The sequence below is a fragment of the Callithrix jacchus genome, chromosome X (genome assembly GCF_049354715.1).
Source record: "Callithrix jacchus isolate 240 chromosome X, calJac240_pri, whole genome shotgun sequence".
Lineage (NCBI taxonomy): Eukaryota > Metazoa > Chordata > Mammalia > Primates > Cebidae > Callithrix > Callithrix jacchus.
This window is the reverse complement of record NC_133524.1, coordinates 15,904,884-15,922,169: the sequence shown is the minus strand read 5'-3', so window position 1 is coordinate 15,922,169 and position 17,286 is coordinate 15,904,884. Positions and strand designations below refer to the sequence as shown.

The following is a 17,286-nucleotide window of genomic DNA, read 5'->3' as shown; positions in this document are numbered from 1 at the left end:
TACTCTTTTTGTGTTCTCTAGAGCTTCTTCTGTCCCTGCTGCCAGGGCCCCTAGGGTCCTTGGGCATGCCCCATTTCTGGACCTATTTATGTCTCCAGGGATAGTGTCATAGTGAACTCAGAGCAGGTCATGAGTTAATTGTAAACTGCTATTCTGTATATACCCAAGGAAACTTCATCCCTGTCTCTAATGAGTCTGTCCCATGCCCCTAAATACACATGAACACCTTCCTACAGGTACAAGAGTCGGGGAAGATCACCGTGCAGCACATAGAATAAAATTCAGGGGCGAGCACTTTTTTTTTCCCATGAGATAAAATTCAGAAAAAATAAAAATGTTCATACATATTAAAAATTTTAAATGTTAAAAATTAAATCTCCCATCTAAAGTAAATAAAAAAATAATTTCTTAAATCCCAAGGTTGAGTTATGGAATTCACATTCTTAAAATTTACGTTACTTAGTTTGTTAAATGGAATGTGTGTGTGTGTGTGTGTGTGTGTGTGCGCGCGCGTGCACGCGTGTGTGTGTTTTAATATGCAAGTACCTGGGTATATTTAGAAAGTAACCAAGGCAGCTTTTGTCTTTGAACCTGATGCAGTTTTGACAGCTCTATCTGGAAACTGGGCTGGCATATGGGGGCCAAGGGTGAAGGTTTTCCTGGGAGATTTTTGGACTCCAAGGTACTGGATAGATGCTAAAGATTCTATTCAGTTTTTCATTTTCTATCTTCATGGAACTCTCACATCTACAAGGGAAGAAATTGTTTAGAGGTTACTAAAAGTGTATAGCCTGGTTTAGGCAATGGTGAGCTATAGAAAAAGAGAAAATAAGATGTCAATACTTTAAATCTCTAACAACTTATCACAAAAGGATTTTAATAGTTTAAATACAATGATCACAAGTTGGGTAGAGACCACCAGACCTATGGCTTAAGAAATCTTATATTTAATTTATACATATAATTAGGGCCAAAAAGAGCAGAGTACCTTTTTGAATGTTTTAAAGTATAGTTTAGGATTTTACACCTACAGTCCTTGAAATGACAAAAGATCTCTCACAGGTTGGGAATATGGTGTCCATTGCAGTTATAGATGGGGTTTCAAGAATGTTTTAATTTCTTGTGATTATCTCGAACAATGTGTGCCTTACTCCCAAGTCTCCCTGTATGGCTATAGAAACTGTTTTAGTTGCTTCTCTCCTGCCTTTGGCCAGAGATAGTGTGGAATGCCGCCAATTTCATCTGTAATGGTTCCTTTCAAGCCTGGGCTATGTAAGCTGCTATACATGTTTCATTTCATTCATCATTCAGCCTACATATAGCTATTGACCACTAAATTATCTGATAGGTATGCATGAACTGATTCTTTACATAACTGCTAAGCTGTCTTTTATTTAGGCTTGGGAGCTGTAGGCTAAAGATATGGAAGAAATTGTAATAAATTGAAAATAATATTAAAAGAATATTTTGGCAAGGAAGAATACATCCTTAGGGGCCAAAACGTAAGGCAACATAAAGTGATTTTTTTGGTGATATAATTATAATGTGTAGGTTGGTAGTGATCAATAAGATACAGTCGGATAGCCTCAACGTTCCCACATGTAGTGTGATAAACAGTGTTCTAAGACTGAGACCTTTGGGAGATTATGAGTTATTTTCTGTAGATTGAGAGTAAAATTATTCCTATGATTTGGTATGAAAGTTTTACCAGAAATTTTGCTTTACAGTAAATCATCTGGATTTGGTGAAGACGGGTAGGGATTGAGACGTGTGTCAGGTGGATTGCATAGATGAGTCTGTGTTGCAGACCAAACTCCTCTTTCCATAGCTCACTTCTTCCCACTCCTGCATGTTAGAGAGAAGACTACAATGTGTCAAATACAATCTATAGGATAATAGTTCAGAGCATTAACTTTGGAAGTAAACACACCTGGGTTGATGACCGTTCTTCTCATTTCTAGCTGTGTGACCTAGGGAAAGTTACTTATCAGCTGTGTGCCTCATTTCCCTTATTTATAAAGTTGAGACAATAACAACTCCCTCACAAGGTTGTTGTGAAGATTAATCAAAAGCAGTTTCTGAGAGGTTGTGAGTGTTCAGTAAAGAGAGAAATTGCTTTCCTTTTTTTTTTGAGACAGATTCTCACTCTGTCATTCAAGCTGGAGTACAGTGGCACAATCATGGCTTACTGCGCCTCAACCTCCCCAGGCTCAGGCAATCTTCCCACCTCAGCCTCATGAGTAGCTGGGACTACAGGTGAGAGCCACCACACCTGGCTAATTTCTGTATTTTTTGCAAAGATAGGGTCTTGCCATGTTGCCCAGGCTTGTCTCAAACTCCTGGGCTTGAGCAATCTCCCACCTCAACCTCCCAAAGTTGCTGGGATTACAGGCATGAACCACCACACACAGCCTATTTTCTGTCTTCACTGCCACTATTTTATTTATGTCTTGTGTGGCTCATTACTGCCACTTCCGTGCACCATTTCCATCATGTCACATGCATACTCAAAACCTTCAGTGACTGCCTAATTCTCCGAGGGTAAAAGTGAAATTCCTTGGTCTGGAAAATGCAATCATGCCTGAACTTCTGCCTGTGGGAGCTGTACTAGTTCTCTATTGTGCAAAAAGTTACCACAAGCTTAGCAGATTAAAACAATACACATTTATTGTCCCACAGTATCTGTGGGCTAGGAGTCTAGGCATGGTTCAGCTGGATCTTCTGTTTCTAAGTCTCATATAGTTGCATTCAAGGTGCTAGCTAGAGCTGTGGTCTCTTCTGAGGCTTGACTGGGGATGAATCTACTTCCAAGCTAATGCAGTTGGTCAAAGGCCATCTTTAATTATATGCCATGTAGCCCTTTCCATAGGCTAGCTCACAAAATGACGTCTTGCTGCAAGTCAGCAAAGGAGAGTCTTCTATGAAGATCAAAGTTAAAATCTTATATAACAGAAACATGAACATCCTGTCACCTGTGTTGTATGCTTCTGGTTGGAAGTAAATCACAGATCTGCTCATACTTATGGGGAAGGGCTCACACAAGATGTGACCACCAAAGGCAGGGATCATGGGAGCATTCTTAGAGTCTGTCTGCCACAGGGCCAGGATTAGATGCTGGTGGCTGATTGCCAGCTCCACTGTTTATTTCTCTGAGCCCCTTTCTGTATGTATAAAAAAGGAGAGAGAGTGATTTTCTACCTCATAGTGTTAATTGAGAAAATTAAATGAGGTAAATTATTTTGCAAAATGTTCTCTACTCATCCAACTCCTATCTACTTTAAGATCTGTCTTATGTTGCAACTTCTGCATGAGGGCTTGGCCAAATGTGTCACCTGCATGCATTTCTTCTTTCTTGCAACAGAAACTGCTTGGCCCACTCATAATTTATACATTATTATATACTCTTATATTTCATTAATGGAACATTTATAATGCATATCTTATCTGTCTGATAAAATTGAAAGCAATGTAAGGACAAGTACTTTTCTCGATACATAAGAAAATATCAAATAAATTATAAAATAATAAATAATACAATAACTAACATTTGTTGAATGATTGGGATATGTTAGGCACTCTTGTAAGCATTTCATTTTTTAATTCTTCTAATCCTTACAACAGTCCTTTGAGGTAAGTCCTATTATTACTTTCATTTTGCGGATAAAACAACTGTGACCCAGAGAGGCTAAGGTATTTGAGTACAGGAGTGGAACTCTTACTTTCCTCACATGCTATCTCTTTTGTGGTCTGTAGCAGTACAGTATACCAAGTAGTTGCTCATTTTGGTCTTTGCTAAATGGAAATGAATTTGTACATTGAGAAAAGACTACACTAGAGTGGTGTGGAGAAGTCCACTTTCCAACTGGTGTTCAAGATAAGGGGAGGGGAAATGTGTCCTGGCATCATCACCTGCTTGATGATTTCTTTTGCTGGTAGAAAACCACCATGGCTACCAATGGCCATTTTCTGGGAAGCCTTCTTTGGGAATTCTAACTGAAGATCAAAATCCTTGGGCAAAGTCATGGCAGCTAGGAGGTTACTGTGAACTGGTTCTTTTTTCTTATGGTTCCCATTGTTATTGGGGGGCTGTGTTCTCATTATGTCCACTCTGGGCTATAATGGATTCTCCTTTTAAAGCACTAGTCTTTCAATTTTTGGCCAACTCACCCATGTCACAGCACTAAGGCTAAAAATTCCGGGGCCTGACAATGTGGATTATCTGTGAGAATTCACTTCCAGTTCTGGGGACAGAACCCTTGGGAAAAGCAGGGAACAGGCCAGAGAGAGTGGTCAAAAGTAGCCTGGTCACTCTTAACCTAAACACTGACCTTCAGCAGAGTAGAGGAAATCACTCAGGAAATAGTAAATGTTTCACCCGATATTCATTGGGCTATATGTTCTGTTCTCTTTGATCAAGCAGTGCCATTCCAACCGCAATTTTCTTTTATGCCATTTCAGAATGTTGCTGGGGAGAAATGGTTTGCCTTTTTCAAAGAACAGTCCAAACTTGCCCAAACGTATCCACTACAAGAAATTCAGAATCTCACAGTCAAGCTTCAGTTGCAGGCTCTTCAGCAAAATGGATCTTCAGTGCTCTCAGAAGACAAGAGCCAACAGGTACGTTTGTGAACATTTTAGCATTGACCCCAAGAGTTGAAATATTTGGGATATATTAAACATCAATATCGCCCACAGCAGTTTCCTTTATTTGCAAAGATAGTAACTCTGACATTACAAAAAGCTCTCTGTATGCCTAGATAAGGTGACCATATAATTTATTATTCAAACTGAAATATTTTTGAGAGTGAAAGACACTAGTAATAATTATATTCAAATACAGAGTTAAACTGAGATTGTCCCTAGCCCTGTGGTGTGTATGGACACCCCCTAGTGTTAGGTCACCTTCTTGAAGGATCAGGTAGCCTCAAGAATACGGTTAGTTTATGCCAGTGGTTCTCAACTGGGGGAGATTTAGTCCTCTGGGGGTATTTGACGATGTCTGGAGACACTGTTGGTTGCCACAGCTGGGGGATACTATTGACATCTAGGTGGTAGGGATGCTGCAGAACATTTCACAATGCGTGAGATGACCCCCAACAACAAAGAATGATTTTGTCCACAATGTCAACAGCAAACTTGTTTTTCTGTAAAGGAACAGATAATAGTAAATATTTTAGGTTTTGTGGGCCACATTGTCTGTGTTGCAACTAGTCAACTGTGCTGTTGTATCAGGAAATCAGCAATAGCTAATATGTAAATGAACGAGTATGTTGTATTCAAATAAAACTTTACAAAAACAGGCAGCAGACGGGATTTGGTCGGCAGAACATAGTTTGCAGACCCCGATATAGCCTATTGAAATACTTTTAATCTAAAATATCTAGCTATTTAAAAAGAAATTCTTCTTTCTCAGTTGCTTGTCCTCTGGAACTTTGTATGTTCTAATCTGTGTATATAAAAATAAAAGTGCATCATACATTGAGATACCATCTCACGCCAGATAGAATGGCTATCATTAAAAAATCTGGAGACAGCAGATGCTGGAGAGGATGTGGAGAAATCGGAACACTTTTACACTGTTGGCGGGAGTGTAAATTAGTTCAACCATTGTGGAAGACAGTGTGGTGATTCCTCAAGGACCTAGAAATAGAAATTCCATTTGACTCAGCAATCCCTTTACTGGGTATATATCTAAGGATTATAAGTCATTCTATTATAAGGACACATGCACACGAATGTTCACTGCAGCACTGTTTACAATAGCAAAGACTTGGAACCAACTCAAAGGCCCATCGATGATAGACGGGACAGGGAAAATGTGGCACATATACACCATGGAATACTATGCAGCCATAAAAAACGATGAGTTCCTATCCTTTGTAGGGACATGGATGAACCTGGAAACCATCATTCTCAGCAAACTGACACAAGAACAGAAAATCAAACACTGCATGTTCTCACTCATAGGCGGATATTGAACAATGAGAACACATGGACACAGGGAGGGGAGCATCAAACACTGGGTCTGTTGGGGGAAACTAGGGGAGGGACAGCAGAGGCTAGGGAGTTGGGGAGGGGTAACATGGGGAGAAATATCAGATATAAGTGATGGGGAGGAAGGCAGAAAACCACATTGCCATGTATGTACCTATGCAACTATCTTGCATGTTCTTCACATGTACCCCCAAAACTAAAACACAATAGAATATATATTTTAAAAAGTGCATCAAAAGGGCAAAGATAAAGCCATGTGAAATGTATCTTTCTACAAGTTAACATTTATTTTTCTGCATTCTTTGGGTCCAATTGTTCAACTAATTGTCAATCCACTCTATCTTATCCATTTTGTGTTTCGCCATTCTTTTCCCCCCACAAGGACACTATGAGAAATTTTGCCAATTCACATATAAACAGCCTGGTCTAGCTTAGGCGGAACATGAAAATTCTATTTTTTAAAAATCTCCAGATAATTCTAATGTACAGCCAGGACTGAAAACCACTGAAATGCATGTAAGAGCTTAAAGTGTTTGGTAAGAGAAGGGACTCAAGGGTGCTTAGATTCAATGGAGAGGAAGCAATGGAGATTGAAGAAGAGGTAGAGAGAGACCATGAGGGATTTTGTGCCATGGTAAGGGATTTAGGTTTATTCTTTTGGACAATGGGATCTTGTGGAAGTTTTAAGCATAGGATCTATCTTATGTTTTAGAATGACTCTCAAGGTCGAGCTCAAGGGAAATAGGAGGAGAAACAGATCCTTCAATCCAGTGCTTCTTAAATCAATCTGAGGGAGAGAACCATTCCCTCCCTCCCTCCCTCCCTCCATCCCTTTCTCCCTCCCTTCCTCTCTCCCTTCCTCCCTCCCTTCTCTACCTCCTTACCTCTTTCTCTCTCCCTCCCTTCTTTCCTTTCTCTCTCCTTTATTCTTTTATTTCCAATCCACTGCAGATGAATACTTGATTAGTTTCATCGATTACATGCTTAGATGTCATGGAAATAGCAAATTGTTTTCAAAAGTTTATAAACATTTATTTTCTTAATTCCTGTACTTACCACAGAATGGAAACAAACTCTTTGCTCATGTGCAGTGTTCCACAGATTATACCTGGAGTAGCACTGCTTCACTCTGTCACCTTCACTTTACCTACAGGGTAAAGTTTAAACACTTTAGTGTGGCATAGATGGTCCCTCATGATCTGGCCCCTGCTTATCTCTGCATTCTCGTATCTTTCATTTCCCCTAATGAACATCATTGCTCCAGTTTCATTCAACATTGCACCGTTCCCTGGGAATGCTTTGTCTTTTCCAACATCCTTTCATTTTTTTAGGCTCCGCTTTCTACCTCCCTTCTCTATATGACCAGTGCCTACTTCTTCTCCAAGACACAGCTCTATGTTTCTTCCTCTTTGGACCCATTCTTGAATCTCAAGGTTATTAGTTATTAATTTCTCCCTGCTCCTATACTATCGCATCACTTTTTGGTGACAGTTATAGCACTTGTCATTCTGTTACTTATTAGTAGTTATTGATTTCATGGCTGCCTCATTATTCTATGACCTTGTGGTCTTTGACTTGTTCATTTTCAGATTGTCAGAGTGTAGACCATATTACAGTTTCAGTAAGTGCTGAATGAAGAAAATGCACTTCTCTGCGTATGTGTAGATAAGAAAAATTCTTTGGGTTTTGATAGATCTGGTTATTTCAGTTACTCCATATATATTTATTATGTACTTACAGCACTTTGTGCTAGTTGACAGTGGGGAAACTGAACTGGGCTATTCCTTCTCTACATACAGAAAGATACATGGTAACGAAGTAAATTGCTGTATTTTGAGGAATCAAAAAATCATGTGGCCAAAAGGATATCTTTATATTAGCATTCTCTTGAGCAAAATTTCCATTGTTAACATTGTTTATTATCTTTAATTTGCAGTTGAACATAATTATAAATACAATGAGCACCATCTACAGTACTGGAAAAGTTTGTAAACCAAATTATCCACAGGAATGCTTATTACTTGAACCAGGTGGGCTGCTAATTTTGAGTGGTGATTATGAAATTCACTTTTCTCCCAAGTTTTAAAAATTATTGCAAATATGTGTTTCAACACATAGATACTCTTTTAACTTTTAGTAAAACTTCCTTGTAAATTTTTATTACATTTACTTAATTTAATCGAGTTAATAATTAAGTTATTTCAGTGGTTTATTTCCTTTGCAGACATATTTTGGAACTATAAGGGCAAGGCAATGAATGAATCATGAGATTTTATTTAATCCTTTATGACCTAATGTCTGCCAACCTTATTTTTAATTCTTTTTTTTTTTTTTTTTTGAGACGGAGTTTCGCTCTTGTTACCCAGGCTGGAGTGCAATGGCGCGATCTCGGCTTACCGCAACCTCCGCCTCCTGGGTTCAGGCAATTCTCCTGCCTCATCCTCCCGAGTAGCTGGGATTACAGGCACTCGCCACCATGCCCAGCTAATTTTTTGTATTTTTAGTAGAGACGGGGTTTCACCATGTTGACGAGGATGGTCTCGATCTCTTGACCTCGTGATCCACCCGCCTCGGCCTCCCAAAGTGCTGGGATTACAGGCATGAGCCACCGTGCCCGGCCGATTTTTAATTCTTTAAAGTTAGTGTAGTTGTTAACAAATGAAAGTTTTACAAATGCATATTTTCTTCTCTTTGGGTGCTTTTGGATAACAGATTTGAATGAAATAATGGCAAAGAGTACAGACTACAATGAGAGGCTCTGGGCTTGGGAAAGCTGGAGGTCTGAGATCGGCAAGCAGCTGAGGCCATTATATGAAGAGTATGTGGTCTTGAAAAATGAAATGGCAAGAGCAAATCGTAAGTTTGCTGATCTGTAGAGGTCCTGAAGCTTTCTGTGTGGCCGCGGGGCTATTTCTTCTGCATTTCCAAGCCTGCCCTTTGATATCAGGCATACCCCTCAATTAACAATCATCTCCTGAACAATTCAGATTACCTGCTTTAAAAATAAATTACTGGGAAAAAGAAAAGGTGCACTAGCATTCTACAATTCAAGAAGTTCAAGAATGAGACTCAACTATAAGGCCTAAAATAAATTATCCAGGAATTGTGAATTACAAGTAATCCAGGAACATCTTGGGCCCATAAAAGCTCCTGAGGGAGTCTGGGGATTAAGAGGGGATCCCATTTCTCATGATGAGAGGCAGAGTCACTGTCTTTTGTCTAAAACCCCCACAGTTCACTTTCAAAGGTCATTTGTGTGTCTACCTTAGGGTGATGCCCCAGAAAGAAAAAAATCAGATTAGGCTGAAAACGTATTATTTTCTGCAGTATATATCTCAAATTATGTGGTCATAAAAATCTTAACATAGGAAGGAATTTCCATATCTCTTAACTCATTCTCCTCCCAGAATAATGAGCTGAAGTCATGGTATCATGATTGACACTGTGCTTTGATGATTCACTGCCTGCTGAGGTTGAGTAAGGAAGACTATTTTCCCCATTTATTGTTTTAAAATTTCTTCCACTGCCACTTAAATTCAATATTCTTAAGGCTTAGGCAAGCTGGAGACAATTGCTTATCGCCATTTTAAAAACAATATCATTTGCCTCAGCATGGATAGACCTAGAGGACATTATAGTAAGTGAAATAAGCCAGACATAAAAAGGAAAATATGGCATCATCTCACTCAAAAGTGGATTCTGAAAAAAAAAAAAAAAAAAAACCAAATATACAGAGAAAGAGTAACAGTGATTACCAGGGGTGAGGTGCAGGGGGCTGGGATATGGGAAGTAGGTTAAAGGATACAAAGTAGCAGATATGTAGGATGAACAAGTCTAAAAATCGAATGTACAACATAAGGACTATAGTTAATAATAGTGCTTCGTATTCAGGATTTTTGCAAAATGAGTAGATTTTAGCTGCACTTCCATGGGAAGATAATGCTTAACTATATGAAATGATGGAGATGCTAATTTGTTTTACTATCATAACCATTTTATTATATATGTATCTCATAACATCATGTTGTACACCTTAAATATACACAATAAAATTTATTTAAAAATAAACAGGCTGCTACTCTGCACAGAGGAAGTTGTAATAACTACAATTTTATAGAGTTCTTATGCTTATTAAATAAAGTAACACGTTTAAACTCCTGGTGCAAAGCAAGTGCTTAAACAGAGATGTTATTATTTGTTGGCATCCCTTTGAGTTGATGTTTATCACAATAAAAATGAGATGTCTTTACATTTCTTTTAACCTCCCAGCAAGGCTAATCTATGTATATTCTGCTTTCTCTCTTTCTTTCCCTTCTGTTCTTCCCTTTCTCTTAAAAAAAAAAAACAGATTATGAAGACTATGGGGATTATTGGAGAGGAGACTATGAAGTAAATGGGGTAGATGGCTATGACTACTACCGCAACCAGTTGATTGAAGATGTGGAACGCACCTTTGAAGAGGTAACCAAGGAACTGTACACACAAACAGTTGAGGGGCAGTGTATTGGAAAGAGGGACAGTGACTAAAGGCATTCTGGCTTGTTCTTAACACATTGGTCAGCCATTCCCAGGCCTCATAAAGTAATGGAATATTAGAGTTTGAAAATATTTTAAAGAATAATAGAACAGCCCCTACAGATGTTCAGAATTGTCTGCTTTCCTGCTCCTTTCAGTCACTGACCATTAATTAACAATAGAAAGACTATGAGAATGAACTATTATAAGAAGAAATGGCCTTCTAAATTATAAGTAGGAATGATCTTATTGAGCTACCTGGGGCTGGCACTGTCTTTCTGTATTAGCAGAGCTATAGAATTTGCTCTCTTCCTCAGAAAAATTGATACTATTACCTTGAGTAAGGTAGTCTTCACAGGGAAGAGAGAGTTTTGTGAACAGAAATGTCCCATGGATGTTTTCCCTTCATTTTGGCCCCATGCCTCCCCTTTACCTGCACCTTCAAACTTCTGATGTGAGTTACTCTGTCACAGCCATAGTTTGGCAGAGGTATCAAAAATGGAAGTAAGACAAACAATTCCCCAAAAAGGAAATGAGCAGAAGACTTGGATAAGTACATCATCAAAGAAATTACACAGATGGCAAATAAGCAAATAAAAAGTTATTAGGGAAATGCAAATTAAAGCCATGATGAAAATCCACTCCACACCCACCAAAATAGCTATGATTAAAAAGACAGACAATACCAAGTATTGGGGCAAATGTGGAGATGCTGGAGCCCTTTTACACTGCTGGAAGAAATGTAAAATGGGGCAGTCACCTCGGAAAACAGTTTGGCAATTTCTTAAAAAGTTAAACACACACTTACCACATGCCTCTTAAGTTTTTACATGAAATAAATGAAAACATATATTCTTATCCATAGAAAGATATACACAAATGTTCATAGCAGCAATATTCATAGAAGCCCCAAACTGGAAACCCAGCTGTGCTTCAACTAGTGAATGGATAAACAGACTCTGATATACTCAGAGTGGCTGGCTGTAGGAGTGGAATTGACTACAAATGGGCACAAGGAAATTTTTGTGATTATAGAAGTGTTGAAAAACTAGATAGTGGTGATGGTTTCATAGTAGTTTTAATTTATGGAAACTCACGAAACTACACACTTGAAAATGAGTGTATTTTATAGTATGTAAATTATACCTCAATTTGAAATCAAAGGAAGAATTAAAACATAAAAGTAAAAACAATCTTAAAAATGAATATATACTTTTTGCATCTGCTTTTATTTTGGGACCTGTGTTCTTCAAGTATGTTTGTTGATTTATGCAGTGGAGCTAGTTATTGTCAATATCTAGGAAGAAGGAATGCTTTCAAATTCTCCAGAAATTTGAGAGAAGAAATTATAATTTGGGGAAATTCTACTTGTTTAAATAATCTCCTATTTCTAGTGTTGCATATTGGAAATTAGAATTGTCTACTCTTGGTCTTAAACTTTCTTCCTGCACTTTTCAGATTAAACCATTATATGAACATCTTCATGCCTATGTGAGGACAAAGTTGATGAATGCCTACCCTTCCTATATTAGTCCAACTGGATGCCTCCCTGCTCATTTGCTTGGTAAGAAGCCCCATGAATTCTTTGTGTACTTGACGCTTTGCTATTTCTAACAATAAGATTGCCTTCTTTGAGTGAGGCTTAACATAAAACTTTTGAAAACATCTGTAAGTGGTTAGTAACATGATAGAAATCACATTTTGAAAGCATTTTCTTCAACCTAAAGTTTATTTTAAATAATTCTCTACTGTATTACTTTTCTGTACATAAAGAGTTATCATTTTGGCTGCAATCCAAAGGGTAAAGGGGTTACTTAAGATAACTAGAGAAAGAATTCTAGGCTCAAATGAGACTGGAAATGGGGAAAATAATTTTTAGTATTTAAGTTGGTTGGCTAAGCGCTTAAGGTGGAATTTGAGATTTTAGTATCATATTGTCAGAGGAAAAAAGCTTGGTTGGCTGGGTGTGGTGATGGGTAACAGAAAGGTATAGCTTGGGGAAAGCTTTCTAAGTTCATTCTAAGTTCATTATAATTTGGGGAAATTGCCAATTACTCTTGCTGAAAAATACTTGGCTTGGAATTATATGACCGAAGAATGAAAGAAAGTGGCCATCTTACCCTCTCCCACCACAGCAGCTGAGGCCAAACAAAATATAAATACTCGAAAATTTCATGCTATGCATACATAGTATTTCTACTGTAGTCAAGCTAAGTTGCTGGAAGCTAATCTCCTCCACAGCCAAACCTTGTCTGTCAGGAGAGAATGCGGAGAAAGGACCTGTGGAGACTTAACTCTAAAGTAATATGGAAATCCTTTCTACAATGTCAATAGCAAGCATTATTTAGTAATTCAGTTTCTGCTTAACCTTTTCTGGTGTGATGGGATAATTTCTTCATTCCAATGTAGACTAATTTATTGCTACATGGCACCAATGTAACACAGTTCTACCTTAATGTGGAACTTAAGCAACGCCCTTCTGATGCCTTCCATTCATTAGTCCTATTTCCATGCTATGAGGTTACCCAGAATGTCAACTCCTATTCTACGAGATGACTTTCCGGATAGTCATCAAGAACCATCATATAAGATACAGCATAGTACCTGGCACAATACATTTTAGTGACTGTTATTGCTATTATCATGTTTACACTGTTTTCTTTTGTCAGGTTAAATATCTTATACATTATCAACCATTCCTTAAAACGTTACTTTTCTAATTGCTCTCTTTTGGAGGAGCTATACTTTGTCAATATCCCTCCTCAATTATCATGCTCAGAGACGAACAGTTACTCCAGATGAGGTTTGGCCAACATCAAGAAAGACATGGTACCATGACCGCCTTTGTTCTAGACACTGTACTTCTATTGATTTAGCTCAAGGTCACATTTATGCTTCAGAAGCCATGTCATACTGTTTGTTGCATCACTTTTGGTCTTTTACATGTGGATTGTGCTTTAGCCTGGTGTCACGCGTATGTTTTTATGATGGATAGGTTTTTCTTTTCTTTTTTTTTTGAGACAGAGTCTTGCTCTGTCGCCAGGCTGGAGTGCAGTGGCGGAATCTCAGCTCACTGCAACCTCCGCCTCCTGGGTTCAAGCGATTCTTCCGCCTCAGCCTCCCGAGTACTTGGGACCACAGGTGCGTGCCACCACCTCTGGCTAATTTTTGTATTTTTAGTAGAGACGGGGTTTCACCATGTTGGCCAGGATGGTCTCGATCTCTTGACCTTGTGATCCACCCACCTTGGCCTCCCAAAGTGCTGGGATTACAGGCGTGAGCCACCATGCCCGGCCAGGTTTTTCTTTAAAATTTAAGCATACGACTTCACATGTATCACTATTAGATTTTAACTTTTAAAATAGAAATTTGTAGAGTACTTTTTTTTTTTCAAATGGAGTCTTGCTCTGTCACCCAGGCTGGAGTGCAGTGGCAGAACTCAGCTCACTGCAACCGCTGCCTCTTGGGTTCAAGCCATTCTCCTGCCTCAACCTCCCGAGTAGCTGGGATTACAGGCTCAAGCCACCATGCCTGGATAATTTTTGTATTTTTAGTAGAGATGGGGCTTCGCCATGTTGGCCAGGCTGGTCTCGAACTCCTGATCTCAAGTGGTCTGCCTGCCTCAGCTCCACAAAGTGCTGAGATTACAGGAGTACTCTTCATGAAATTTGTTGCCCTATTTCTTTGGCACCAGGATTCTGGTCCTGCTATTAGGTTGACTTTTTTCAGATACATCTTCTTTGTTAGGGTCCCTGGCCTTGGAGTACACCTTAACATTTTTTTGATGTTTACAAAGTCACCAAGTTAAGTACACTAGTACAGGAATAAAAGTGGAATTTGGTTACCAGTGAGTAAAGTTCCTGCATGATGATTTTATGTGATCTCTTTTGAAGCCAACACTAGGAATTACTAACAGCTTAATTTGTAATATTTTGTACCATGGATGGTAGAGTATAGAAATCTCTTTCTAATTTACAGTATCAATGATAGTCTATAAATTTAATAAATTATGTCTATATTTCTGCTGTTTCCGTCATATACTAACAGATTCTTTCTTAAAAATAGGTGATATGTGGGGTAGATTTTGGACAAATCTGTACTCTTTGACAGTTCCCTTTGGACAGAAACCAAACATCGATGTTACTGATGAAATGGTGAAACAGGTAGGAAAGAGAGCCCTTAAAAACTAAATCTAAATTCTCAACTTCATTTATTTTTATGTCATCCTTCTATTTTTATTTTTAAACCATGTAAATAAAAAATTTAAGCTAATTGAAATTTATTTTTTATGTAGCTGTATTTTCATGGAAAAGCAGTTTACAATGACCTCAGATACCTTGAATTGCAGGTGTAGTATTGATCTCATTGAAAGATATTTAAAATGGAGATTACCTGAGTTTTCCATTAAGCAGTAAGATGTGGAATTATCAACTGGTTGGTATCACTCTTTCCAAAGTTTGTCATTGCTAGGTAACCAGCCAGTAATCTCTATGGATAGTAAAAACAAGAATATAATGAGAGGATTTTTGCATATTTAAAAATTGTTAGTGTTAAATATATTACAATAATCTTTAAAACAATTTTAAGCAACACCTTTCTTACTACTTTGGTTTAATTATTTAAATGTGCTGGGTTCCTCAAAACACATGTAAGTACACAGGCCACAGACCCAATAAAGCAACTATACAATCGAGACTACAAAGCAACCAGCTAACAACAGCATGAAGAAACGTTTCACCTAACAGACAGAGAGTGGAAAATTGGAAAGACAAAGAAGACCTAACTTTCTACTGTCTTCGAGACTCATCTCACATGTAATGACACCCATGAGCTCAAAGTAAAAGGATGCAAAAAAATCTATTATGCAAATAGACCACAAAAAAGAGCAGGGGTTGCTATTCTTGTATCAGATAAAACAGACTTTAAACCAACAACAGTAAAAAAGGACAAAGAGGGTGATTACATATTGATAAAGGGTTCAATTTAGCAAAAAGACTTAAGTATTCTGAATATATGTGCACCCAACATTGGAGTACCCAGATTCATAAACATAGCACTTTTAGACCTAGGAAAAGACTTAGCCAGAAAATAATAGTGGGGGACTTCATCACCCCACTGACAGTGATATACAGACCACCGGGGCAGAAAACTAACAAAGAAATTCTGGAAATTCTGGACTTAAACTTGACAGTATACCAATTAAACCCAAGAGACATCTATAGAAAATTCCACTCAACAACTAGGAAATGTACATCCTTCTCATCTGAACACAGAACATACTCTAAGATTGGCAACATGCTCAGTCTTAAAGCAAGTCTCAATAAATTCAAAACATTAAAATCATACCAAGCATATTCTCAGACCACGGTAGAATAAAAATAGAAATCAATACCAAAAGGAACTCTCAAAACCATGCAATAACCAGGAAACTAAAGAACTTATTCCTGAATGACTTTTGCGTAAACAATGAAATTAAGGAAGATATCAAAAATTATTTGAAACAAATGAAAACAGCGACACAGCACATCAACATATCTGGGATGTGGCAAAAGCGTTGTTAAGAGGAATGTTTATAGTGCTAAATGCCTTCATCAAGAACCTAGAAAGATATCAAATTAATAATCTAACACTATACTAAAAGGAACTAGAAAAACAAGAACAAACTAATATCAAAGCTAGAAAAAAAAGAGATAACTAAAATCAGGGCAGACCTAAATGAAATTGAGACCTAAAAAATCATACAAAGAAGCAACAAAATGAAAAGTCAGTTTTTTAATAAGGATAAACAAGACGGGAAGACCTCTAGCTAGATTAACAGAGTAAGAGAGAAGATCCAAATGAGCACAATCAGAAATGACAAAAGTGACATTGCAACCAATCCCACAGAAATACAAAGGATCCTCAGAGACTACTATGGACACCTCTATGCACACAGGCTAGAAAATCTAGGGAAAACAGATAAATTCCTAGAAGCACACAACCTCCCAAGACTGAATCAGGAATAAATTGAAACCCTGAACAGACCAATAATGACTTCTGATATTGAATCAATGATTCAAAAACCTACCAACAAAAAAAGAGCTTCAGACCAGATAGATTCACAGCCGAATTCTACCAGACATATAAAGAAGAGCTGGTACTAATTCTACTGAAACTATTCCAAAAAATTGAGGAAGTTTTGCTCCCTAACTCTTCTATGTGACTAGTATCATCCTGATGCCAAAGTCTGGCAAAGACGCAATGAAAACTGAAAACTACAGGCCAATACCTTTGATGAATATAGACACAAAAATCCTCAGTAAAATACTAGCAAACTGAATCCAGCAGCACATCAAAAAGTTAATTCACCATAATAAAATAGGCTTTATTCCTGGAATGAAATGTTTGTTCAATATACACAAATATGATTCATCACATAAATAGAATTAAAAGCAAAATCCATATGATTATCTCAATAGATGCAGAAAAAGCATTTGATAAAATCTAACATCCTTTCATAATAAAAATCCTCAACAAACTGGGCATTGAAGGAACACACTTCAAAATAGGAAGAGCCATCTATGACAATCCCACATCATACTGAATGGGCAAAAGCTAGAACCATTCCCTTTGAGAACTGGAAAAAAGACTAGGATGCCCACTTTCTCCACTCCTACTGAACATAGCACTGGAAGTTCTATGCAGAGCAATCATTTAAGAGAAAGAAATAAAAAGCATCTAAATAAGAAAAGAGGAAGTCCAATTAGCTCTCTTTGCTGATGATATGACTCTACCTAG

At 37.9% G+C, this 17,286-nt stretch overlaps 1 protein-coding gene across 2 annotated transcripts in view; it reads left to right on the top strand.

Moving 5' to 3' along the window:
• Positions 1-17,286, top strand: part of ACE2 (angiotensin converting enzyme 2) — a 45,397-nt gene that overhangs the window by 2,677 nt on the left and 25,434 nt on the right. For both annotated transcript variants that reach the window (XM_008988993.5, XM_078363570.1), the window contains exons 2-7: positions 4,459-4,617; positions 7,931-8,024; positions 8,707-8,850; positions 10,343-10,455; positions 11,968-12,073; positions 14,575-14,672. In XM_008988993.5, coding sequence (XP_008987241.1) covers positions 4,459-4,617; positions 7,931-8,024; positions 8,707-8,850; positions 10,343-10,455; positions 11,968-12,073; positions 14,575-14,672 — 714 coding nt within the window. The remainder of the gene's footprint in view (positions 1-4,458; positions 4,618-7,930; positions 8,025-8,706; positions 8,851-10,342; positions 10,456-11,967; positions 12,074-14,574; positions 14,673-17,286) is intronic.